The sequence below is a fragment of the Impatiens glandulifera genome, chromosome 3 (genome assembly GCF_907164915.1).
Source record: "Impatiens glandulifera chromosome 3, dImpGla2.1, whole genome shotgun sequence".
In the NCBI taxonomy this organism is placed as follows: Eukaryota; Viridiplantae; Streptophyta; class Magnoliopsida; order Ericales; family Balsaminaceae; genus Impatiens; species Impatiens glandulifera.
The window spans coordinates 12,969,373-12,995,578 of record NC_061864.1 but is presented as its reverse complement, the minus strand read 5'-3'; the positions used below and the strand labels follow the sequence as shown (position 1 = coordinate 12,995,578).

General features: G+C 29.5%; 4 protein-coding genes across 5 annotated transcripts; 2 read left to right on the top strand and 2 right to left on the bottom strand.

The window, feature by feature from the left end:
- Positions 1-7,014: 7,014 nt before the first annotated feature.
- Positions 7,015-10,807, bottom strand: LOC124931406 (glutathione gamma-glutamylcysteinyltransferase 1-like). The gene is made up of 8 exons (XM_047471862.1): positions 10,673-10,807; positions 10,000-10,156; positions 9,676-9,914; positions 8,730-8,893; positions 8,471-8,522; positions 7,848-8,075; positions 7,313-7,768; positions 7,015-7,240 (listed from the first exon to the last, which is right to left on the bottom strand). Exons 1-8 carry the CDS (start codon positions 10,745-10,747, stop codon positions 7,154-7,156), a joined length of 1,458 nt encoding a protein of 485 aa, XP_047327818.1. The 5' UTR covers positions 10,748-10,807; the 3' UTR covers positions 7,015-7,153.
- A 1,453-nt stretch (positions 10,808-12,260) lies between these two features.
- LOC124929751 (CRIB domain-containing protein RIC10-like) lies at positions 12,261-13,138 on the bottom strand. The gene is made up of 4 exons (XM_047470146.1): positions 13,081-13,138; positions 12,901-13,007; positions 12,724-12,796; positions 12,261-12,634 (listed from the first exon to the last, which is right to left on the bottom strand). The coding sequence occupies exons 1-4, from the start codon at positions 13,136-13,138 to the stop codon at positions 12,261-12,263; spliced, it is 612 nt and encodes a 203-aa protein (XP_047326102.1).
- A 1,973-nt stretch (positions 13,139-15,111) lies between these two features.
- Positions 15,112-17,844, top strand: LOC124931407 (vacuolar protein sorting-associated protein 2 homolog 3-like). The gene is made up of 11 exons (XM_047471863.1): positions 15,112-15,361; positions 15,534-15,578; positions 15,672-15,706; positions 15,781-15,831; positions 15,907-16,011; positions 16,097-16,168; positions 16,230-16,301; positions 16,401-16,481; positions 16,572-16,607; positions 16,687-16,742; positions 17,401-17,844. Exons 1-11 carry the CDS (start codon positions 15,328-15,330, stop codon positions 17,450-17,452), a joined length of 639 nt encoding a protein of 212 aa, XP_047327819.1. The 5' UTR covers positions 15,112-15,327; the 3' UTR covers positions 17,453-17,844.
- A 1,330-nt stretch (positions 17,845-19,174) lies between these two features.
- LOC124931405 (serine/threonine-protein kinase 38-like) lies at positions 19,175-24,074 on the top strand. 2 transcript variants are annotated; one of them, XM_047471861.1, is made up of 15 exons: positions 19,175-19,232; positions 19,348-19,404; positions 19,599-20,004; positions 20,300-20,474; positions 20,667-20,750; positions 20,834-21,075; positions 21,176-21,395; positions 21,641-21,720; positions 22,052-22,136; positions 22,328-22,459; positions 22,633-22,746; positions 22,865-22,912; positions 23,115-23,199; positions 23,498-23,554; positions 23,655-24,074. In XM_047471861.1, exons 3-15 carry the CDS (start codon positions 19,796-19,798, stop codon positions 23,699-23,701), a joined length of 1,578 nt encoding a protein of 525 aa, XP_047327817.1. In that variant the 5' UTR covers positions 19,175-19,232; positions 19,348-19,404; positions 19,599-19,795; the 3' UTR covers positions 23,702-24,074. The 2 variants fall into 2 exon arrangements, with proteins under 2 accessions (XP_047327817.1, XP_047327816.1); XM_047471860.1 differs by having other exon boundaries at positions 19,176-19,404.
- Positions 24,075-26,206: the final 2,132 nt, after the last annotated feature.

The following is a 26,206-nucleotide window of genomic DNA, read 5'->3' as shown; positions in this document are numbered from 1 at the left end:
TATACATACACAAAATAATAAAATTATTTCAATAATCATGAGTGGTCTAACGGTTCAAATGTTCACATTTTATGTTTAAGACTGAAATTAGTAGTTGGTTTGACGAGCATTTGGAAGTGAGGTCACGAGATGGAGGTGGGTGACTTGTCGAGTGTAAGTTCGGAATTAGTGGTTGGTATGACGAGTATTTGAAAGTGTGAGTTCACGTGATGAAAGTCGAGTGGTGAGTGGTTTGTCGAGTGTGAGGTTGAAATTAGTGGTAGGTTTGGCGAGCATTTGAAAATGTGAGGTCATGAGATGGAGGTCGAATGGTGGGTGATTTGTCGAATGTGAGGTTGGAATTAATGGTTGGTTTGACGAGCATTTGAAAGTGTGAGGTCACGAGATGAATATCGAATAGTGGTTAGTGATTGGTTTGGAGTTGGATAAGAGGTCTGTGATCAATTGAGATTGATTATTAATTTGTTGAAGTGAGAGTAAAAAAGAGGTTGACTAATATTGGTGAGTGGTTTGTCGAGGGATAAAGACATATAAAAGTGTGAGTCACAAGATTATGGTCAGTTGGTGATTTGCCGAGGGATAAAGAGTTATATGAAAAAATTTAAGTCACAAGATAAGGGTCAATTGGAGTATTAGTGGTTGAATTTGACAAGATATAAGAGGTGTATTATCAATTGATGTTACTAAGATTGGTGGGTGGTTCGCCGAGAGGATAAAAAATGTATATAAAAAAGTGTGAGTCACAATATAAGATAAGAGTGAATTGAAGGTTAAGTGGGTATCGAAGATAAAATATATATATATATATATATATATATATATATATATATATATATATATATATATATATATATATAAATATTAAGCTTAAGATTAAACTTAATTTTTAAAATTTTAAATTAATTAAATTTAAATAATATTAATTTTATCTGAAATATTTATAAATAAATTTATGCAAGTTAGGGTTAATACTAATTGTGGATAAAACTAATACTAATTGCAATAAAACTGTTAGCATAGAATGATTTAATACTAACCGGATTTTTGAGATGTTGTATACAGTGGTTAATTCTAACCTAACCATTTTATCTACGGCAGATTTTATTTTTTATTTAACCTTACCAATTTAATTTAGTTAACTTCATTTATTAGTTTTATTAAAAATAATTAATTATGTATAATATAGTTTACAAAATATCAAATTATATATATACGTGTATATTAAGTTTATCAAATTTAAAATTATAATTAAAATATATTCTAATGAAACAATGATCCTATTTTATGATAAGATATTTAAAATTTACAAATATTATATAATTTTATATGTTCTTTAATTAAATATGACAATAATTTAAATTTTAATTAATAGTTTATGAATTATATTAAATATACATTAGATTAATTTTTATGATAATATAGAATTAAATATGTAATTTGAATTAATTACAAATTTTATTTTTTATAATTTGTTCAAAATTATATTAATAAGTAAAATTTAATTAAAAATTTTATGATAATATTTTTTAAATTTCAAAACTTTATATAACTAATTTAATCTGTTATTTAATAATATAAATATGTATAATAAAATTTGTTTAAAATTTAAAATCATGTCAAATGTTAACAATTTTGAATGCACTTAATATATATTGATACATGGCCTAATTAAGATTTTGTAATCCCTGAAATTATACACGCCACTATAATTAGCCCTTGCCCGCGCCTGTCCTGCCAAACTAGGCCACTTCGAAGGTAACCTCGACCTATTTCAATTTTTGTTGGTTTTGTGACGAGGAGATAATATAGAACTACAACTTAAGATGCATCTCGTCACCTAGAAGTAGCCCTTGTCCCGTGCCTGTCCTGCTAGACTACGCCACCACCTTCGATCTATTTCGATTCCTTTAGTTTTGCGCATCTGGATCCAGCCGCAAACTGCCAAGAAGTAGCTCTTGTTCGCGCCTGTCCTGTCGACTAGCCACTTTCGAATGTAACCTTATAGTAAAATTTAATATAAAATGCTTAATATACTATTCTGAGTAACAAATTATAACATCAATATATTTTGTTTGAACTTCTTATTTGCATTAAAAAAAGAGAGTAAAACTCATAATGTCTATAATGATCATAATACTTACAATTGATCAATTGATTCCAAATTAAAATGACCATATTTATCTAAATTTACTTTTAGCAAATATCCAAAATCATTTATAATTGAAACTCCTCTTAACTTGTAGCTTAATTGACACTCCTATTAACTTGTAGCTTATTTATTTGTTGTCAATGATAAGATGAATCCACTAAATTCAATCTATAGACTGTTTGCTTATCTCAATCACAAATATAATTTTATCTTGAATTTCTGAATAACCTTATTTTGATGTAGATTATAGAAAATTAGGTTATTTGAAGTTAAAAACAAATTTTTTGGTTGATAATTTGGAATTAAAAATAAATAGACGGTAAAATAAATAAATTAATGAAATTGATAATTATAATATATATTCCTTCTCATTAATTAATACCCACTAATACACTGTTTATTATTTTGACATTGACAAGCCTTCACAAGTCTATCACACAATATTTGATTTGCACCTAAGTCAAATATATTCATTATTATTATTATTTTAAATTTAATTATAAAATTTTGTATTGTGTTTTAACTCTTTCATTGAATTGTCTTTAAGCAATTCAAATATTTGGAAACGATGCATGCATGTATATTTATTATATTTTGTTATCGGTCTATTTAATTCAATTATTTTATTTTCAAATTCAGTTTGGTCCAAATTTATATTCATTCTTAACCTTAAGATTAATTAAAATATAATAATATAATATTAATTATTTTTCATAACCACTCTTTACCTTGGTTTTTAATTTTAATTTAATCTTTTAACTATTTTTTAATTTAAGTTTAGTTGTATCTATAATCAAACATGATTTTATCCTATTTCTCATCCATCACAGACACTTTTTTTTAGATTTTTTTTTTATCTGAATAACATTCTTAATTATTGATGAGTTATACTTTAATAAGTTGTATCTATTTGTCACATCTTCAACCACAAAAGAAAACCTTTTTTCTTAGAAATATTGTTTAATAATAATTCATTTGTAAGAAAAAAATTGCAATCTTTTGTTACACATCTACACATAATTGCAATGTTTACGTTTAGCTGAGTTTTATTTTAAACAAAAGACCAAAAATATGTATATTGTTTTATGTGACCTATTTTGGTATTAGATTTTCTCTTTCATTTACATTTTATGATTTTTTTAGTTTGATTTAAATTATTATTATTTTTTTATTAATTTTTTTAAATAAAATGAAACAACAAATTAAATACATAACATTCAAACACACTCAACCATTTAACCAGTCACAGAACTTGTCGTTTGACGAACTTAAATTCAAAACCTCCCTAAGGCTGAGAATATCCATTTGTCGGTAGACTAACCAAAAAAAAAACTTATATATATATATATTTTCAGTTGTGGGAGTTAGACGATGCTTCTCGTTGCAAATAGCCTAGATTTTTTTATTTTTTTATTATTATTATTATGTGTTACTCATTGAGTTTCATTTATGTTACGGCACAAATTTATTATGGGTATTAACAATTTAATACAAACTTTATAAAATGCACGGTACACCAAATTCAGATAAATAAAGGCCTAACTGTACAACTTACTATATAAGACGGTTCAATATTAGGTTTAAATTTAGATAAATGAAGGCATAACACTAATGATGGTATAAACATACTTTCAAATCGAATTTTAAACTAATTTGAATTTTATTACGATTTTTTATTCGATTTTCGAGTTGAGATTTAACTCGAAAATTAAACCTAATTTATTTTGTTTATTGTTATTTAATTATATGTTTCATTATATATTAAATTAAGTCGAATCAATTCATCTGCCTGCCACCCACACTTTGACATTTTTTTACTCAAATCTCATAAATATTATAAAGTCCAAATCTCTACACCCACCCTTAACCCTCTTCCATCCTTAAAATCACTTACAACTGTCACTAACACATTACCGTCGAAAAACTTGAAAATTTTGAACAAAATAATCTTTTGTTATTTAATTATTTGTAATAAATAATAGGTTGTTTTTTAATTGATTGCAGAATTGAAACCATCTATATTTGAATTTACCTTGATTATGGTTGATATTGTTACGATGAGTTGAACTTTGATGAAGCATAAACAACTGTTAAATCTTATTATGTATTAATTTATGTAATTTATTTTTTGGGTGAGTTTTTTTTTAAAATTATTTTGATACCTATAGGTTACTAGGCTACTACTATAAAATGCTTTTGGGATGTGGTTTCACATTACAAAGTTTTGACTCGATTTTTTTTTAAAATTCATAATTAATTAATTTATTAATTAAAATTTTAAAGTATTTTTTACTTTTTAAAAAAATAATTATTATATTTTAATAACATTTTAAAGTTATCAAAAAAAAAATAATAAAAACTCAATCTCCTTAAAATCGCCGCCTACAAACATTTTTTAAATAAAATAAATTTATTTAAAATAAATTCAAACGGAACAATTACAATTATTTTTATTTTATTTTTAAATGCAAAAGGAATTTAAAAAAAAAATAAAAATAAAAAGTTGGATAGGACTTCTTGCCGCTAACGTTACTTTATCTCGTGGACCCAATAAAGAGCAAAGTCAACCCACATTAATGGTAGCCTAGCCAACTTAATAAATATGATGTTTCACTCTTATTTAGTAGTCGGTCATAAAACAATCTATCTAATCTCCAAACTATATATTTCTATTTCATGTCGTGTCAGCCTTTTTAACCAATTATATCGATAATGGACATGTTTGGTAAGCATGTAATATAAGCCTATTTAAGATTAAGAATTAAAATTAAAATTTAATTATAAATTTTACTTCTTTTTTAATTTAAAGTTATAATATTATTATTTTATCATTTACAACACGATTAATATATTCAATTGATATTCTTCTTTTGAATTTAGGACTTGAAAATATCAAACTGGTATTTTTTAATTTAGTAAATTAACATTTTGAATCAATATAAATATAAATATAAATGTAAACTAAAAAACTAAAAAAGAAAATATGTCAGAACAAATATTTTGTTTTTTGAATAGTATTTTTTTTACTAGTTGATATTTTTTTTCTTAAAGAGAATTGAATCCTAGATAAAACTCTTGACATATAAGTTATTTTAATTGGTTGTATCAAATCAATATTTTAATAAAATAGATATATATTACAATATTTTTTTTAAATATAGAATGGGAATTAGAATTGAAATTGTAATTTAATATTAATTTTTATCAAATCAAAACTATAATTTTAATACAAATTCAATTTCACTCATCCAAATATATTTTAATATTATTTGAATTGATTTCTATGTATAATGACATATTCTCTAATGGTCTCTTTTCACACTTATCATGAAGGTTTAATACATTAGATTAGATTAGAAAAAGACTAAATACATTGTATTAGATTAGATTAGAAAAAGACCAAATACATCGAAACATGCTGGCTTAAAAATGATATGGAATTTTGTTTTCCCCTCTTCAACTTAAATTAGAGGGTTTATAAATGCAAAGATATAATATTTTGCCTAAAATAAAATATTAATTCAATATTTTGTCGATTTTAAGATTAACATTAAATTTTGAGTTAATTTTATTTTCATCATCACAACTATTCATTCTCATGAAGTAACAGTCTTAAAATTTTGAGTCAACAGTTGTGATAAAATTTTCATTAAAAACAACTAAAATTATGTTGATTTTAAGATTAACTCAATATTTTGAAAACTTTAACCTAGATTACATGTTTTATGTTAAAAATCCAATTTTAGTTGATGTTGACTTTGATTCATAAATAAATTATATTAAAAAATAAATAAATAAAAGAATATTATGTGAGATTTAGAACTGGAGTCTTTATCCCTATAATTTTCTGTTGAAATATCGAGTTAAAAAAGAATCGTAATTTTTTTAATAAGTATGTCATTAAAGATTATTTACAATGTCATTATCTTGACGATGTCAGAGAATTTAGATTCAAAAAATATGTGAATTTATTCGTGTGGATCTTATTTTGTATTAAAATTATACATAACTTTTTTTTATATTATATTTTTATCGTTGTGCTTAAAACGAATTTTTTTATTAAAAATAAAAATTAACATTTTAAACCGATATACATAAAAGAAATTAACATATTGAGCCGATAAAGTTTAAATGTCAAACTATAAAGTTTAAATGTCAAATTGATATTTTTGTTAATTATGATGTTAACATGTACCGACCATAGGTATCTGACCATCAGATACCGACAGTCGTCTTCTAACATTACCGACCTTTAAATATGTTAGGAACGATGGTCAAGGTTTAACATGTCTAATCGTTTTTTTTATTTAAATAAAAATCTTAGACAAAAACTATGAGACTTAAACTAAAATTAGTTGTTCAAACCAATATATTAATAAAATAGATAATATGTCTTAATTTTATTTTTATTATATTATTTTTTCATAAATTGAATTACAATTATAGAATTTTCCTAAACATAAACATATTAAATGAACTGTATTGTAATTTAATATCGATTCTAAAAAAAAATTGTAATTGTAATTAGAATTCTAATGTCATTTCTAATTTCACTCGTTCAATCATATCCTAAAATTATTTTGATTGATCTCAATATATAATGACTAGCGCTTACTAGGAATTCCTCGTTATCCGGACCTGTCGGCCAAGAGCTTAGACTTATTGAATACATTAGTGTAGTGCGTGCAGCCCAGAATGACATAGTCTCAAATGGTCATCTTTTTCACACTTATATTGAGTTTAATACATTAGATTAGAAAATCACCAACGACTTGCTTAAAAATGGTATAGAATCTTGTTTTCCCCTCTTCTCAATAATGCTGAGTACAAGCTGGCCTGCCTAATTAGAACAGAGCAACTAAATCTGTTCATGAAATCATGCATCGATTCCAACTAAGGCATGTTTAGGACATTATCACAACTGTTCATTCTCATGAAGGGACAAAAGAAAACATAAACATAAATAAAAACAAAAGAACCTGTTTCTGCAATTACTTGCCAATGCTAAAGTAGAGGCGGATCAAAATCTTCCTCCAGCTTATTATCTTTACATCTCTCTAGAAGCTGAAGCTGACTTCGCAAATGTAGCACCTACAAATTATACATTAAACGATCAACAATGATAAGAACAAAAGAATGTGTGAGATTCTCATCTTACTATACCTCCTCTTGAAGCAAAGAAGGAAGATCAGCAGTCGAAGTGAGACCCTTTATTTCCTGCAAAACACTATGGTTTCTAATTCCGTTCCATGTAAGTGGCGGCAAAGCCAACAGAAGGACAGTTAGGACATTGCTGCTGGTGGGGAACATGCCAGTGCAACTAGCCATTGTTTGGGACGACGAAGGGACAATCACGTCCACACCTTGCTCGCTAGTTCCACTTGAAACTGTCCCAGAAAACAACGTAACAGGTTTGTTTCCGCCGTTTAGTTTTACACATTTTATACAAGCTTCTCTACAACAGAACTTATCAGATGATCCACCAGATAAAAGTCCTGCTCCCTGACAACATACATTGGCTGCAATCTCAGACAAATTATCTTCGTCTCTCAAGCTAACAAGAAATTCCTTCACGTGTTTATAAAGACCCGTTTCCTCAACTTGCTTTAATATCTCCTCCTGCAAACGGAATGGGTTCTTGAGATGAAATTTTGTGTTTTAGATTAAATATTGGAGTCAAAACCGTTTGAAGAATAACCTTTATTGTAAGGCGTGCTCTTTCTTCTTGACTTAGGCTCTGACCACCATCTTCTCTTGTTCTTACTTCAGCTACCCATTTTATGAATCCCCCCAAATCTGAAGGAAATGATGATGAAATTATCGTGAGAACTGCGTTCACGTCATTCATGTCTTCTGACTTTAAAAGGATAGGAACCTCCTCTATTAGGTATTTTGCCGTGGCAGACCAATTCTCATTTTTACAGCTCTGCAAATTAAGTGTTGAATGTTGAGTCAAGTATATGTGAAGAATAAATATTGAATAAACCAAATAAAATATCTCAATTTTATGTAGTTGATTTGATAAAATGTGGAACTAATATTTAGAAAGCACTTACTAGATTCTTTTTTATGTTAAATTTGACTTTTGGATACTCTTATTACATTACCTCAGTAAGTAATTTATAGCTTACTTTATTTGTTTAGCTTAATTTGAGTTTGAATCTAAATAATGAAGCGATATTAAGTAACAACTATCAAATGATCATTTAAATAACCACTTAATCTTAGATAAGGTGCTAAGTTATGTTTGTTGATTGGTTGAAATCTAGAAATGTCCAAAATGCCTATTGTCTTAAAAAAAAGTGTAGAATTAAAACGTACCAACGTATACAGCAGTGCAGGTGGTCGCTCTAGCTTAGAAATAAGCATAAACCTGGAGATGATTGGATGCTAAGTGTATGAATAAAAAGTAATTTAGAATCACATTTGATAGTCAAACATGTTCTCTATGATTGACCAATGCAAATTAGCATCAATTTATTGGATCATTTTCATATCTGTTCATTTTCGCTATTGGAAAAGAAATTTTGAAAGACTGGGAGCATATTAACATTACTTGAAAGCACAATACAACACATACCCTCTATGTCGATCACTAGTTTCATCAACAGTATTCATAGCTTCCCACAGGAGTGGCAAAGGAACCCAATGAGGAGGATATTTAAAGCGTGCAACATCCAAGATCAAAGCCATATCTTTCCCAGGGTGATAACCACCTATAGGTGAAAAGTGTCCTGTTCCAGTCTGCAATAAACATCAATAATAGTCTCAAATTCATCAAAGAAACCTCCAAGAACCTGTGCATTTGATTACACAACTTATCATTTCAACTATAAATGATTGAGTTCATTTCATAGTTATTACTTAAATCACTTAATTACTTAGATTCAGCTAAAATGAAGCATTTTATTGCTTAATTCAGTAAGTTATGAATGACTTAATCAGTTAATCTAGTAAGAGCATCTAATAGACAACTTTAACCCTAAAAATTAATAAACTTACGTCAATATAAAAGTAAAATAGTCTTTAAGTACTCTCCTGATATTAATTCTAACTCTCGTCAAATCAAATTATCTATAAAGTACTTCAAATTCATATATTTTCACTTGGTTTATTCAGATTTAGTTTTCCACACAATTAACTAGTTCGACATTTAAAATGAAATATTCAGCATTCAAACACTTAAGTTTAAGTTTTATACTTTTTTTTTCCAAATGAACTATTTGAGACCCAAATTCAGTAGTATATATAGTCTTCTGAATTGACCTTTATACTCTATTAAGGAAAAAAATGGAAGTATTCCAAACTACTAGTAGACAATAGAACATGGAAAATATAATTAAACTGAAAAACATTCTTCCCCATTACTAAAAGCAGTAAAAGCAATTAGGAAATTCATTGACTACTAATTTGTTCTCTCCAATACCAAGGAAATATGGAAACAACTATTACAAATGCAAAGACGCATCTTCTTACAATTTACATTCTCTTAGAATGTAAAGATGCAAATAAAAGTCCATGATTACCTGCTTAAATGTCCCTCTATGATATGACGCTATCAGATGACAGTCGTCTGAAGACGTACATGTCCTAACATACTTCCGAAAATCATCTATGGTGCTCTGATTTGAACGAAATGCTACAACTTTTGCACCAGCACATTGAGCCAAACAGACAAGCTTACCAAATGAGATGCCTTCAGCTTTGACCCTTTCCAAAGGCTCACAACAGTCGAGCATAGATTCATCAAACCATCTCCAGGGTCCTAAGAATGAATAGTAACCAACCAACCATTAAAAAAAACACATTTCGCATGGATTAACAAACTCAATAAAATGAACATTATCTACCTTTCCATTTTCTTCCAGGATCTATAGCCAATGCATTCAAGACCATGGAAAGAGTTGCTAGTCCACAATATGCGGGTTCAGATTGCGTTTGAAAATAAGATATCAGCTTAAAGAAACCTTCCATCGTATGACTTTGAATGGCCTCTGCAAATAGTTGCTGCAAAATTCCATTAACACAATAAGGTCAATGCTTGTATTATAACATTCTGAAACATAAAATACATCAATTACCAATATCTGATATATAAAATGATTGATCAACAACTCAAACTAGAACATCAGTCTAAGAATTTAGCCTACCAGAAATGTGTTTGAAAAAACACATCAAACCAATACAGCAGAGTGACATAGTGTTTAGGTATAATCATAAGAACTCAAATCATGGGTTTAACGTTAGATCATGTCTATTCAATCATTCAGAAGAAGTTGCATATTAAGGACCATCAGAGGTTCATTAAATCTCACCTAATGTGATTGGAATTGTTGTACACCATAAATCATAAACCAACTCATAGCATAAAAGGGTAAAATTATGTAAGGTAGGTTAAATAGCGTAAAATACCATTTGGAGCAACAGTGAGTGCACCACATGGAGTAAGAACCGAAGAAAAGCATACAATAAAAGCAATTTACGGAGAAAATCTTAATAAATGCGTTAGAAGAAAGAACAGACCTTTCCTTCAGAGGAAGCGAAGTCAATAGCAGGAGGAGAAGGGAGGATTCTCCGGTACAAGCTCGCCGTCGCCATGAAAGCCGATCAGTAGTCCGGAGAACTTCTAAACCCAAATTCAGGATCCCTTGAGAATGTAAAAGGTGAACTTTTTCGTTTTATGTTTCTCATATTTTAATTCCATTTATTTTACAGCATCAAAAATATAACTATTTTAATTTAATGTTTTTAATATTAATAAACTAATAATAGATCAATATTTTTTTTAAGTGAAAAACGAATTAATTTTTTTAATTATTTATTAAAACTATATAAAAAAAGTTTGTTAATAACAATGATATTTTAGTCACTTAGACAAATATCTAGGACCGGATATCACGAAGATTTGAAACTTTATTTAAATAGTCTCACCACAAATTTAATTATCTTATTAGAATCTTTAATTATTACTATTATTTACCGGAAACTTTTGTTTCATTCAATTTATCTAATCAACTTGGCTTAGTTCAGTTGTTTAATTATATAAAATCAACTTGTTTAATTATATTCAAAATCAACTTGTCTTTTTTTCCATTAAATTATTTCATGATCGAGAAATCCCCCAATCTTCACAAGCTTCAACGATTTTATTTTATAAATATAAATTCTTCATCTTCTATCTTGTCTATTAGGAGAAACTAATTAAGTAACATAAAGATAGTAAATACATTGTAAGCAACATCCTATGTTCTTTTATTTCCATTTTCATATGAGAATTATGTTACTCTTTTTAGGTCTTTTTTATGTCTTTTTATTTTTTATAACATCATTTATTTCTGAACCGAAATTAACATAAACTTTCACTTAAATTAAAGTGTTTTTAACCTAAATGTTAACATGTAATCTATGTTAAGATTATCAAAATATTAAGTTAACTCTTAAAATCTTACAATTCTATATCAGTTAAAATATACCTTAAAATTAGTTAAACTCTTATTATTTTACATTTATTTATGATTTTATAAATTATTTCGACTTTACAATTTTATACCATTTTACTCGAAAAAAAGTGAATTTATATAAATAAAAAAAGTTATTATTTATACAAATAAATAAGAGATGATGTAATTAATTTTATAAATATATATTCTCTCATTTATTTATTATCATTTTTAATGAAATTAATTCTTAATTATATATATATATTTAAAATTAGTCAATATATAAAAAAAAATATTAATTATATATAACTAATATTTTTTAAAAATTAACTTTTACCATCTAAATAAACTCTCAATTTTACGAATTTACAATCAACCAACAATTTTAAAGTAAATATTAGATTTTGACTTTTTTATGATGCAAAACTCTTTGAATTTGAAGTACATTATAGTGTTAAAATTAGAGAAGGTCTAGTTTGTTTTGAGGTTTTTGAAACAATAATAAAAAAAAAAATTGAATGTTAACATATTTATGTTTATCCCTTCAATAATTTTGAAATACAAATGAAATGAATGCTCATTTTGAATGTTTTGGAATGTATAATCATATTTCACATTCACAATTACATTATAAATATAATTTAATTATAATGTAAGTTTAATTATTTAATTCAAGAAGGTGATGATAAAGTAATATTATTGTCCTTCAAAGATTTTGAAGGTCTATTCGAAACTCTGCCTTCCGAATCCTTCAATTTCTTCTGTCTTACCTTCTTTACAGAACCTTCCTCCGGATCCGTAGAATCCGACCTAATACTTACATCCTTGTTTTTTCGTGTAGGTTGTTTTGAAGGAGAGCTTTTTGAAGTACCCGTCGATAATTGTTTTTTCGGGCGCCTTTGTCTAGTCGAAGTCGATGATTTTAGAGTTTGTGAATTATCCGAGGTTGAAGTAGCTGTCATTGACCGCTCTTTCGTTCGCAAAGATACTGGAGAGTCCGACAAGTATGCTCTCGACGAATCCTTTGAAACCTTTTGGTTTGCACCTGATTTATTTTCATCTTTTAAGACACAAACGAAAAATAAATTGATAGAGAAATTAAGAACATGTAACATTTTTTTCATAATGACAAACCTCTAGCTTGTGTTCCATTATCATTATTTAAAGACTTTGTGTGATGTTCATTGGTTGAGTTGTACTCTTTCATCTGAATTATAACAAGATGAAGAAGAAATTGTAATTAATATATGAAGACGAAGAATCGAAGACTCGAAGACTATGAAGAAGAGAAATGGCGGGGCGCGAAAATACCCATGTAGGTGGTTGATCGACAGAGGCACCATCCCATCCGATGTGAGCAACATGTTTAACATCGGTTGGATTTCCAATCTGTATGTCTTGATGTTCCTTCTTCTCCTCTGAGGATTAGAAAAACAATTAAAATCTTTATTCCTATCAAATTTAATTAATTACCCAAAAAAAAGGTCATACCAAATACTTGATAAATAAATCTCAGGCTTTTCAAGATTCCTTTTATCTTTGTGCTCATTTTGACATATAAACCTTAATTATAAGGCTAATAGATATAATATGGGATCAAAATCCATAATTATATCCTCTAAAACCAATAATTAAAGGTCATTTTGAAACAAAAGCTATGTATGCATGTTATCTTTTTGCGATGAAAGCGGGCGAGATATTGACAGGGTTTAGGGCGCTGAACTGGTCTCGATCGTGTGTTATTACATAGGTTGTCTTGTCCCCTTCTTGATCTTTTTTTTTCTTTTGGGATTTGAAAGGAAAGAAAATAAATGATCAAGGTAAGAAAAATTGTATGTGAAAATATTGGAGATAGTTTTTGGTTTTGGGGATGCATGCATGTTGTTGGGGGTAGATATGTCAATATACCAAAACTATGGTGAAGAATATTAACAGAATATGGGAATGCCCCTTTGGTCAACTAAAAACCATACATCTGCCCTAAATTTCTGGATGTATTTAAGTCAGAAAATATAGTTACATGTGGAAAATGTCACATTAAGCCTCTTGAAATTTGTGTAGGAAGAGATCAATCATAACCCAAATGAAAAGGGTCAAATAGCACCTTTCTTCTCTTTTTTAAAATGGTGCATGTCTAAAACTCTAAATATCACATCAGAACAAAAAATTCATGAAATATATAAATAAGGAAACCGACCTTGCGAGAAGTTACTTGTATATTCGATATATGTGGGTATGATTGGGTTCAAGTATTTTAAATCGGGAGAAGAGAAGGTACACAATTGGGTTCGAAGAGCGTGTGAAACTCAATTATATTAAAATTAATTATTATTATTTTTAAAAACAACTTAATATCATTTTATTAAAAAAAATCTTAAAAAAAGAAAGAAAAAAAATAACATTAAAGATCATAATCAAACTAGAGATAAGCCCTATTTTGATTTTTAAAAGAAAACAAGCATCAAACGAACAAGGAAATAAGTGCATACTAACCAGTTACAAACTAAATAAATTTATTGCACTTAGAAATTAGAAATTAGAAATTTCGTGAGTTCTTTCAAACTTTGATGTACCATTTATTACAAGTTTCCCAATTTAGGTGCCTCCATGTATTTTGTTAAGGTTTAATGTAAATTTTCATATATTTTCACAAACTTTCTTTTATTAATAACATTAATTATTTTTTCTCTTATTAGTCATAAATCTTCAATTTTTTATAAATAATAAAATATTTTTTCACAAATATTAATCTTCAACCTTTACTCTCTTTTTTTTTCAACATTTACTCTATAATTTTTTTTTTAACTTTTTTCTAATAAAAAATATTTTTTCTATTTAAAAAAATTGAAAATTTATGATTAATAAGAGAAAAAATAATTAATTTATGACTAATAAACTCCCCAATCTTTTTCTCTAAATAGCCAAAGAAACAAGAAGGAAATCATTAAACCATATATATGTTCACTTTCTCTCGACCTCTCTAAACCTTGATGTGTTATGAGAAAAATACCAAAAAAATGTATTTATACTCTAACTCGTTTTCATAACAGAAACCCTGACCTGTTTACCCAAAATTTAAAACTCGCCCGCAATGACAAGGAACACCCACAACAAATAGTTAACTAATGTTTTCATTTCTTTCTTAAACTTTCAATATTACTAGTTTTAAATTATTTATTATATAAAATTATATGTATTATTTTTTAATTTATATGTATTTAATTAGGTATTAGATATCCAACGAATAAAAGAAGATGATATAAATAAAGATATTCGTCGAGTTCGAAATAGAATAGTAAAATGAAAATCGAGTTTGGGGAGGGATATTTTTTACAATTTTTATTTGTGTTTATCTGTTAACCTTTTTCTAATATAATTTGATATATATTAATTTGGTATAGAATAATATGTATATTAATAAAAAGAGAAAATGATTTTGAAGAGATAAAAAATAGTAAATTATTTAGTCGTTTTCAGCTTCCCCTTCTCGCTCGCTCGCGCGCTAACATGGCAGAGGTCGACTTCTTTGCTTTTGACCATTTTCTTTGGATAGCGGTTGAAGCCACGGAGCCAGCCAAACGCCGATTCCAGAAATATATGCATCGTCTCTTTCCTTTTTCCCCTTTCTAAAATTCGGAATCTTCGTTAGTTCTTTCTCTTTGAATCACCTTTCTTTCATCTAGATCATATTGAATCCCTATTCTTATTGCTGAGGAAAGTCTGCGATCAGACTCAAACATGAATATCTTCTCCAAAAAACCCACCGCCAAAGGTTCGGAAATCTTGGGCTATGTTTTTTCTTTCACAAGTTCCTCTCTTTTTCGTTTTGTGGTCTTAATTTGACATCCACTTCATGAAACAAAGCTGTTTGGAATTCAATTTTTCGCTCAACTGGTAGGATAGAAGGTCAATAAGATTAATTTGTTCTTTTATTTTGATCACAGAGGCCCTCAGACAGAGTAGACGAGACATGACAAATGCCACCAGAGGTAGATTTAAACATTCTTTCCTATGTGTCTTAATGTTCTTTAATCAATAGGTTGTTCAATATCATAAAAGCATTGTATTTCACTTACTTTCAGGTATTGAGAGAGAAATTACAACTTTACAATCCGAAGTAAGTCAAAGGAATTCTGATGTTGGATCTGTTCATCTTTGGGTGCTTGATCTGATTTGGTTTAGTTATGACAGGAAAAGAAACTTGTTGTGGAGATAAAAAGAACTGCAAAAACAGGAAATGAGGTGAAATAAATAATCAAATGCTGCCCTGGAAACACTAAGTATCTATATTCAGGTTATCATGTCTTTCGAATGCAGGCTGCAACTAAGATGTTAGCACGTCAGTTAATCCAACTTAGACAACAAATTTCCAAATTGCAAACTAGTCGAGCACAAATGAGAGGCATAGCTACTCATACACAGGTATAGTAGTCTTATAGATGAGATTTTACAGGCTTATGTAAATTTCCATGGCACACTTTTGGAATGATGCCTTCCTCTTGTGCAGGCAATGTCTGCTCAATCATCAGTTGCTGCAGGGATGAAGGGAGCCACTGATGCGATGTCTGCAATGAATAAGGTTACATTACAGTCTATTAGTCTTATGTATATACTATTTTTAACTGTCTATTCCTTTACAGCAAATGGCACCAGCTAAGCAGATTCAGGTTATGAAGGAATTCCAGAAGCAGTCGGCACAAATGGACATGACTGTAAGATAATAGTAAAACAGTCTGTATTGCAAATTTGCATATGTGAGTTGATTGGTTAATTGAATTTAACTGTTTTTGACTGATTGATTGATAATCCAGTCAGAAATGATGTCCGATAGCATAGATGATGTTCTGGATAGCGATGAGGCTGAGGAAGAAACTGATGAGCTAACTAACCAGGTTCATTTTCCACTCGTGTTTTGTTGCATACAGTGGAGAAAAGGGTTGTAGTCAGTATTAATGTTTAAGTCTTGTATTGTGGTGGTGCAGGTCCTGGATGAAATTGGCATTGATGTTGCCTCACAGGTTTGATACGATTAATTTATTGGGAATCTCCTTCATTGACATACTTCATGTCTCTAACCATTATTACTTTGTTCTACAGTTATCTTCTGCACCAAAGGGGAAAATCGCTGGTAAGAAGACTGAGGAAATCAGCAGGTATGGTATGGTGGTTAAATAGAGCATTTTTTTGGTACTCTTAAGATTATTGCTGGGTGAAAAGTATGAATTTTTGGAATCCTGTTAAAAATATTACTCAAAATAAATACAAATTAAATAGGCATTGTTTGTTCTTACTTTATGTCTCAACTAATTTTCTCCTCACATCTAAACAACCACCACTATTGGACCCTTTAATATAGAATCAAGCAATTGTACTTTCATTTGTCGAGAATTAGAAACTCGCATCAAGGAATAATAATGGTCCCATTTGAAACACATGTTTTGGTTATATATCCAGAAGAGAAACAACAATTTTTTTTTTATGTCTCTGACTAAGTTTTGTTTTCAAAAGTATCTGGATCCAGATCATCATAAACAATAGAACAAAAATAAAGCGTCTCCAAAACAGCTTTCCTTGTCTTCTTCTTCTGTAGCTTGACTAAACAAATTTCATATGGGTGTTGTAAAACTTTGAACATTATTAATCCACTAAGGTAGCTCGAGTAAAAAGAGTCTTGCCCAAGAGAGCAAATGGCTCATGCTGGATAACTGGAGAACGTCTTGCCTAACATTATTGATTCTCTTGACTTTGTGTTCTAATCTCTGTTGTTTTTCTTTCTTTTAGAAAAATAATTTATGTTGTTTGTCATAGCAGTTCTGGCATTGATGATCTAGAGAAAAGGTTGGCATCCTTACGAAACCCATGAGCTGAAGAATCGATGATGTGCTTCTTTTCTTGTCAATCCTTACGAAACTTCACTTTCAATATGTGAATTCCTTTATGATCTATAGAATTGCAATTGTTCTATCTTTTGGTTAGTTATCTCTCCAAAGATTGCTATCTCACTTAAGCTTTGCTTGCATCTCTGATGTTGTATTGAGATTATTGTATTTGTATAGGTCAAAACCAAAATTAGAGTTTGAATTTTCAAGAAGAATTCAGACAAGTGCTTGAACATTTTCTTTTTAAAGGCTTGAATTTGTATCAATAATATTATAAAGACTCTTGTCATTACTTATTTAAATGTCTTCAATAAGTGTCCTGAATAATGTTCATTGAATAATACAATCCAATTGATAAGAATTGTCCATTATTCAATGGACAGATGTTTTTAATGTTCTCTTATCCATTTGGAATTTTATTACCATAATCCTTGTTTAAATCAGATCGTGAAAAAAGTCTCGATTTAAAAAAGAATGTAAGAGAATACATACAAAATTATGAAGGGTTGCATTAATTTGTTTACGCCTTCAAAACATATAAAAAATGATCAATCTTTAAGAAAATGATTAGTTAATGTGAAGTAATTATAAAAATTCATATATTTTGATAAATAAAATTACTTAGCATTTAGGAGCACTCCACAATGATTAGTGGGCTACACGTTAATTGGTGAAATTAAATTATGTGGTGTTGTTTATATATTAAACTTTAAATTTTAATGAAATTCACTTATCCTACATAATTCAATACAAATTTAAATAATTTTAAGAAACTTCAATTAGATGAGATTTATTACCAATCTTATGTAAAGAAAAATGTTTATTTTTTATTATCCAATATTACGTGAAAAAATCATGTAATAAAACTTAATATAATAACTCATAAAATTATAGTTGTTACATGAATTATCACGAGAAATTATAATAACTACATAATAAAAGATGACTAGGTGATTGCTAAGAGAATTTGATTTTAAATCTAACGTTTTAAGTTGAAGGTATCATGATTCTACGCTTCATTTGAAAATGAAATTGAGATTATCGAGACATATTTAATATTATAATTTTCTATTAAATTTTAATAACAAATTAATATCGAAATAAAACTAAAAAAAACTAAACAAAGACACTAACTTAGGGCAAGGTGTTATCTTCCTAATAAATAACCATTTTCCACATTAAATAAAAACATATCTATAATGCATGTCAGATTCATAAAATTACAATATCTCCTTTATTTATTAAAAGATCACAAAACTGAATAAAGAGGTAAAAAAAGGATTTTTTTTAAAAATAATTTTGACCACATCTGAACCCATGTATATTTAACATGGGATAACAATGCCAACCTGTGCATTGAAATCTAATTAATTAATATGAATCTGGCTGGGCTATCTCAATCATAGGACTTTGATCAAAACTATACACTAATCTAATATATTATTTAAACATTTTTTCTTACTCATTAAACATTTAACCCCGCATGATCTACATTTTTTTTTTCAATCAACAATAACCCGATTAACGTAACTATCAAGTAACAATAATCTTACCTAAGAGATCAAAGTTTACGAGTTTATTCTCACTAAAAAGTATAAGAGATAAGATCGAGTTATCTTATGAAATTAGAAATGTTTTAAAAAATAAATATTTTGTAATTATATAAATAAAATTGTTTCTAAATGAAGTAAAAAAAATAACCAGGAGAAAGTATAAGAAAAGAAGGAGAAAGGAAAGAGAGAGAGGGAGAGGTCATCGTTAGTTGTAAGCATGTCCATATGAACTGAAATGGCGGATTAAGAGTTTCATGTTATCCAATGAAGTTCATATTTTAGTTCATCTTCTTTAGTCAATCATATAATTTATTCTTTTTTATCAGGATTATTTGGATAGATCGGATTCCTCGACTGTGTTTCCTGCACGCACGACGTTTACGGTAATTCCACTTCTCTATACTTCCTTTTTGTGCTCATTGCTCAACTCCACGATCCTCTTTCATCAGCTTTCTTCAATTCTTAGGGTTCATCTTTTATTGTTCTGTTTCTAGTGTGCTAGAATTTGTAACTGCGATCTATTCTTGTCTTGATTTTACATTCAATCCTCATATTCTGGGGTTAATTTTGCATGTAGGTTGGAAAAAGACACTAAGGACTTGGATCCTTACTGAATCTGGTTAATTTTTTATTGTTGAGGAAAGTCATTTGATGAGGATTTGTCAATTTTCTTCTTAGTCCTGGTTTTTCAAATCCTATTGATCAAGGTGTGATTGTCAAGTTCAACTATTTGCGCAATGACTGTCAGCTGAATCTTGTGCTGACTAAAAAGTGATGGATTCGGCAAGAAGTTGGTTACAGAAACTTCAACCTAGAGACAAGATGAAAGCAACTAGGAAGAAGGAAACTGGAAGAGAGGATATCAGGGAGATGACAGAAGAAGAAGCCTCTAATGTTACAAAACAGAAGGTTGCAGCTGCAAAGCAGTATATTGAGAATCATTACAAGGAGCAGATGAAGAATCTGCAAGAGAGGAAAGAACGGTCAGCCAAATGCTTTTCTTCTTCTTTTAACTTCATTTATTGTTCTTTATTTTCTGTGTTTCTACAAATCTCAAGTAGCATGGTCGAAGAAACATCCGTGATCACTTCAAGATAGACAGAATTGTTACTTTTTTTTGGTGTTTAGTTCCCTTTTCTGTAGTCTGGAAATATAGTTTTGCACTTTTTTAGTTTTTCTCGGTTTTTCAATTTCTTTATGTTGTGTACTTATTGGTAGATCTAAATCTTACTTGAGAATCATTGATTGAGCATTGCTGTGCTTTTTTCCTGTGAACAGACGCAATTTACTTGAGAAGAAGTTGGCGGATGCTGATGTTTCAGAGGAAGATCAAAATAACCTTCTAAAGTTCTTGGAGAAGAAGGAAACGGAATACATGAGACTTCAAAGGCATAAAATGGGTGTAGATGACTTTGAATTATTGACAATGATTGGAAAGGGTGCATTTGGAGAGGTAATTATATTTGAATGTTGTTATTCCCCTAAGATTTTATGCATTTGCATTTGTTACCACTGAAAAGCTAGAAATACCACTGTCCAAACTAAAAGAAAATCTCAAAGAGGAGCGTTTCCATCTTGAATGTTTTTCTTTTTATGCGTTAATATGGAAGCCTGTAATAATATTAGCAGTTGGATTTTCGTTCAGGTCAGAATTTGTAGGGAAAAGACTACTGAACATGTATATGCAATGAAAAAGCTTAAGAAATCAGAGATGCTCCGTAGGGGCCAGGTATCTTATTATTTTAATAATAATCGACATTGATTATGCTATAACTCTACATTTATGCGTTCTTGGCTGCTGACATCCTTTAGGTTGAACATGTGAAAGCTGAAAGGGATCTTCTTGCAGAAGTTGACAGCAATTGCATTGTCAAACTCTATTGTTCTTTCCAAGATGAAGAACATCTCTATCTGATCATGGAATATCTACCTGGTGGAGATATGATGACTTTGCTTATGAGGAAAGATACCTTGACTGAAGATGAGGCTAGATTTTATGTAGCGGAAACAGTTTTGGCAATTGAATCCATTCACAAACATAACTACATTCACAGGTTTCCACGTGAATACGTTTTTGAATTCTGCTTGGTTAAATTATTCTTTACTTTGCAACTATTGCGATTGTTTTTAATTTTCAAAATTTATCTAAAACAGAGACATCAAACCCGATAACTTGCTGTTGGATAAATATGGTCACTTGCGGCTCTCAGATTTTGGTTTGTGTAAACCTCTAGATTGCAGCACTCTGCAAGAGAAAGATTTCTCCTTAGGGGATCACCTTAATGGAACTGCCCAAAATGATGCTCGCCCTTCAGCTCCAAAGAGAACTCAACAAGAGCAATTACAGCATTGGCAGAAAAACAGGAGGATGCTTGTATGCTTCTTCCCTAAAGTTAATTTTTTTTTTATTATTTATTCTTCTTGGAGGAGATTAGCTTTTCAAAGCAATCTACTTATCTCATGTCCACCTTAAAATTGTGGTTTTTGGATGTGGATCAAATGCAACTTCATACATAGTCGGAAGATAATTTTTTTAATTGTTTTTCTGGGGTTGGTTGGATTATCATCTTTTTTATTTGGCTTTTCTCTTTTTCTGATCTTGAGCTCTGGAACATGCAGGCTTATTCTACTGTTGGTACACCTGACTATATTGCACCTGAAGTTCTGCTAAAAAAAGGCTATGCAATGGAATGCGACTGGTCAGTACTTTTGCACGCATTTGTGGGAAATTAAAATGATCAAAACAGTTATTTATGGCAATTTGTTTAGGCTGTATCTAATCATTTCATATGTTAGTGAAGCAAAATCCCCATTTGGAAATCACATAGATACAAAAAATTTGGTTACAACTTATGCGGATGAGATTATGTTTGGAAACTAAACTGAATCGGAGACGAATTCAAAAAATTTATTGGTTGTTTCTCATCCGGATCTGGTTACAAAAAAAATACAAGTATTTCCAAATGGGGTTATTAGTTCCAGTTATATATACTATAGTCGTATACATAACCGATCTTAAATCTCTTTTAGGTGGTCACTGGGTGCTATTATGTACGAAATGCTTGTAGGATATCCACCTTTTTACTCAGATGATCCCATGTCCACGTGTAGAAAGGTAGAAATTATGTAATCAATTTATTCTAACACTGTGCTGCACCAGAATATGTCAATTTTCCCCTCACCATTAGTGTTTATTTTTTATTTTTATGAACAATACGCTATATCCTTTTAGTGTGGTTTTCACATCCTTTTTCTTTTCACCCATCATCTTTTATTTCCTCATTTTGGATTATGATGCATTTGTAGATAGTAAATTGGAGAACACATCTGAAGTTTCCCGAAGAAGCGAAATTGTCCCCGGAAGCTAAAGATCTTATCGCTAAACTACTTTGTAGTGTCCACAATAGGCTCGGATCAAAAGGGGCATACGAAATAAAGGTGGCGTATTGTATGTCCATTAAGAACAATTTGCTAATAATACAAACGACCTGTTTGCTTTTGGAATCTAATTTTCTGTAATTGTGTTCCATTTTTTTTTCTTTTGAATGATTCTCGCATTCACGACAATTTTCTCATTAATGAAACGACCTGTTTGCTTTTGTCATTTACAGGCTCACCCTTGGTTCAGTAGCATCGATTGGGATAAAATATATCATATGGATGCTGCATTCATTCCTGAGGTCAATGATGAGTTGGATACACAAAACTTTGAAAAGTTTGAAGAGGTTTTTCATTCTTAATATATATTATTTGTCATTTTGTACTACATTTGATTTTATTTAGAAAAAGTATTCGACATATTTGCTACTGTTTCTTACTTGCTCCACTGTTTTAATTTTGCAGATTGACAACAAATCTCATACTCCGTCGAAAGGTGGTCCTTGGAGAAAGGTAATTCATTTGGCTGACTTGGGACTTGATTGTTCTTTTCTCCAAAAAATAAAAAAAAGTAACTTTATTTTTCACTCAATGGTCATTTTCAATAGCCTATTCTTATTTTTAAATTTTTTCAAATGAAGTCTAGACTTGTCAGTTGTATATTATATGTTTTAGTTGAGTGCTTCCCATTGCTTATAATTTTTCTTCTATTCAGATGCTGTCCTCCAAGGATGTTAACTTTGTTGGCTACACATACAAGAATTTTGAAATTGTCAATGATTACCAAGTACCGGGAATGGGTAATTCCTTTACTCTCTTCCTCAGCATTTCCCATTATCCGATTTTATATGCTATTCATAGGCTTAGGACATGGTAGGAAATAATCTGGTGAAAGGTAATCGAATTTTGCTAAAATGGAAATACAATAAGGATCTATTTGCAGTTATATTAGAGTCAGAATTAGAAAGGTCATTGATTGAAGTGGGGAGCTAACCTCCTCCAGGAAAAAAGAAAAACCTATATCTATGCATAAATGACACAATTAAGGATACTAAAACATTTGAGATATATAATCTTTGTCTTTGTTCTGTTGTGCAGCTGAATTGAAGAAGAAAAACACAAAGGCAAAGAGGCCAACCATCAAATCATTATTTGGTAAGGGGATGTTTTCTCAGCCTCTTTAACATTTTATTTTTCAGTCCCACTGCCCATTAGTATATTACTATACTAACCTCATCCTTATTTATCATTGCAGAGGAAGATTGTGACACATCAGAAGCAGCAGGCAGTGAACGCGAATGATATGGAAAGGTTTCTTTATTCCTTCTTCGTATTCTTCTTGATATTTGTAGAGAGCCAATTTGACTCAGAATTAACCATAAATCTGTAAAGAACGAAAAATTTGTGCTAGCAGTGCCAGTCTCTGATGGGATGGAGATCGCAACGCGGCAACTGGTACTAACTGGTACTAATATTATTATTATTATTATTGATTCATAATGTATTGTTTGTGGGTAAATTTTATTCCCCCATCTTTTTATCTCTTTTTATTCTGGATTCTGGCATTTGATCTTTCCATCCTTGTTTATCTTTACTGATAATATTGTTATTACCAACTCTGTAAAAGACCCTCCCCTTAAAAGAGCTTTATTTATTTATTTGGCACTTTTTACTATTGTTTGTTTCCTCCTCCAATAACTACATCTCTTCTCCAGTTTCCAATTCAGTTATTTGAAGAAGGATTTTAATAACTTTGTACATGTTGAAATGAGAATTGTTACTACAAAATGAATTAGTAAAGGGATATGTGTAACAAGAGAAGGAAAAACTGACATTTGGGTGGCTTTACAAATATAAGAAATTGGGATACATGTGCTATGAATAGTGCAAGCTAATGAAAGGAATTAACCAAGCTTTTATTTTTAATAATTTTACAACTAAGTTTTTACAAAAGAAAATTAATAATAATAATAATAATAATCAGTTGATTTAATTTTATTAATTTTAACGTTAAAATATTACATAACCCACTAAGTTAGCTCAAGTGACAAGAGTGATTCTTAAGAGACCAAATGTCACGAGTTCGATTCTCACTTAAAATACTTCAAATTGAAAGGGATGACATGACTGTGGGTCATTCTAACTTTCTTAGTTTAAAAAAAAAAACACCAACACATATGATTTGAAAAATGATCGATATCTAACTCTTTGTTTACGAGCATTAGTATTTTTATACCCAATTCAGTTGTGTTTGAACAAACAAACAAAAATAGCAAATTTGATAACTTCATTTATTACTTATTTTTTAAAAGTTATTATTGTAATAAAATCAAATTATCACTTCATTATATGACATCCATTCATATTGTAAACGAGTCAAGCCGAGCTCAAGCGGTTAAGTTCGAACTCGACTTAATTCAGTATTTATTAGCTCAGCTCGAATTCGAACTTGAACGAGTTTATAAATTTGAGTTCAAGTTCAACTCGACTATTTATCTATAAACTCTGCTCGATTCGAAAAATTTGAACTAAAATTAAATTTTCAAACATTTGTGAAGAAATATATTTATTTTAGATTTTAATATTAAAATAAAAAATATATATTATATATTATCATACTCAAAAAAGTTCGACAAATTATCGATCAAGTGTTATATGAGCTTGACTCGAACCAGTGTTCTAAATGGCGGTCGAGGCGGCCGCCTAGGCGGTAGGCGGTCCGACACCGCTCCGCCTATACATGAGGCGGTCAGATTATTTAATTATTTATTATTTTTAATTAATTAATTATTAATATTAATATATATATATATATAAATTCAATAAAAACACTCTTTATCTCCCACTATTTATATAAATTTTTAAATGATTCTTTACATTCCAATTCATTTATCTTCTTCTTTTCCGTTTCTTATCTCATTCACCTCACCTCACCTCCCTTATCATCTACATATAATTAGATCATCTAAACATCTATCTCTTCTTCAGCTCGTCTACATACTTATTTTTGTTAGATGTTACTATGTTAGAGAATATTAATTTGGCTCTTTGATAAAATGATAATTATAGAATATCTTTATTATATTTATATTTAAATTTTTTTATATTCAACCGCTTAGGCACCGCCTAAGTACCGCCTAGGCACATGAGGCAGTAGGCAGTCACTTACCGCTCCGCCACCGCCTACCGTCATTTAGAACACTGACTCGAACTTAGTCAAAATCAAACTTAAATTGAACTTTGACTGAGCGGCTCGACTCATATGTCGCCCTAACAGATACTATGGAGTCAAAATATTTAATTTTGAATTCTTTTATTTTGTATTCTTTTTTTTTTAATGGAGGTCTCAGAACTTGTTTTATCTTTTTATAATTTATTTTGGTTGCTGTCTATTTGGCTAAGCTAATCCTTAAAGTGGGTTACTTTTTTTTGGAAAACGGTTATATCCATTTCATTAAAATCTCAAAAGTGGGAGGGTCAAAAATCAAAACTAGACAAATTTTAGCTATGATTAAATGATGACAATCAAAAGACCCTAAATAACCTGATTAATAGCAATCAAAATACAAGAAACAGAGATTACAAACTATATCAAATCCTAATTATCCCAATTAAGATTTTTTTTTCATACCAACTTGATGTTTCAACATGTTGTCTTCCTCTTCCCCTTCCTCTTGCAATGAAAGGGGATGAACTGAAGATGTTGATGAATATTGTCTATTCTCATTTAGATTTTTTCTTTATATGAACCGATTCTGATTTGATAGAAATAATTTTTATTCAGAATTTCCGGGTTCTTCACCTTGT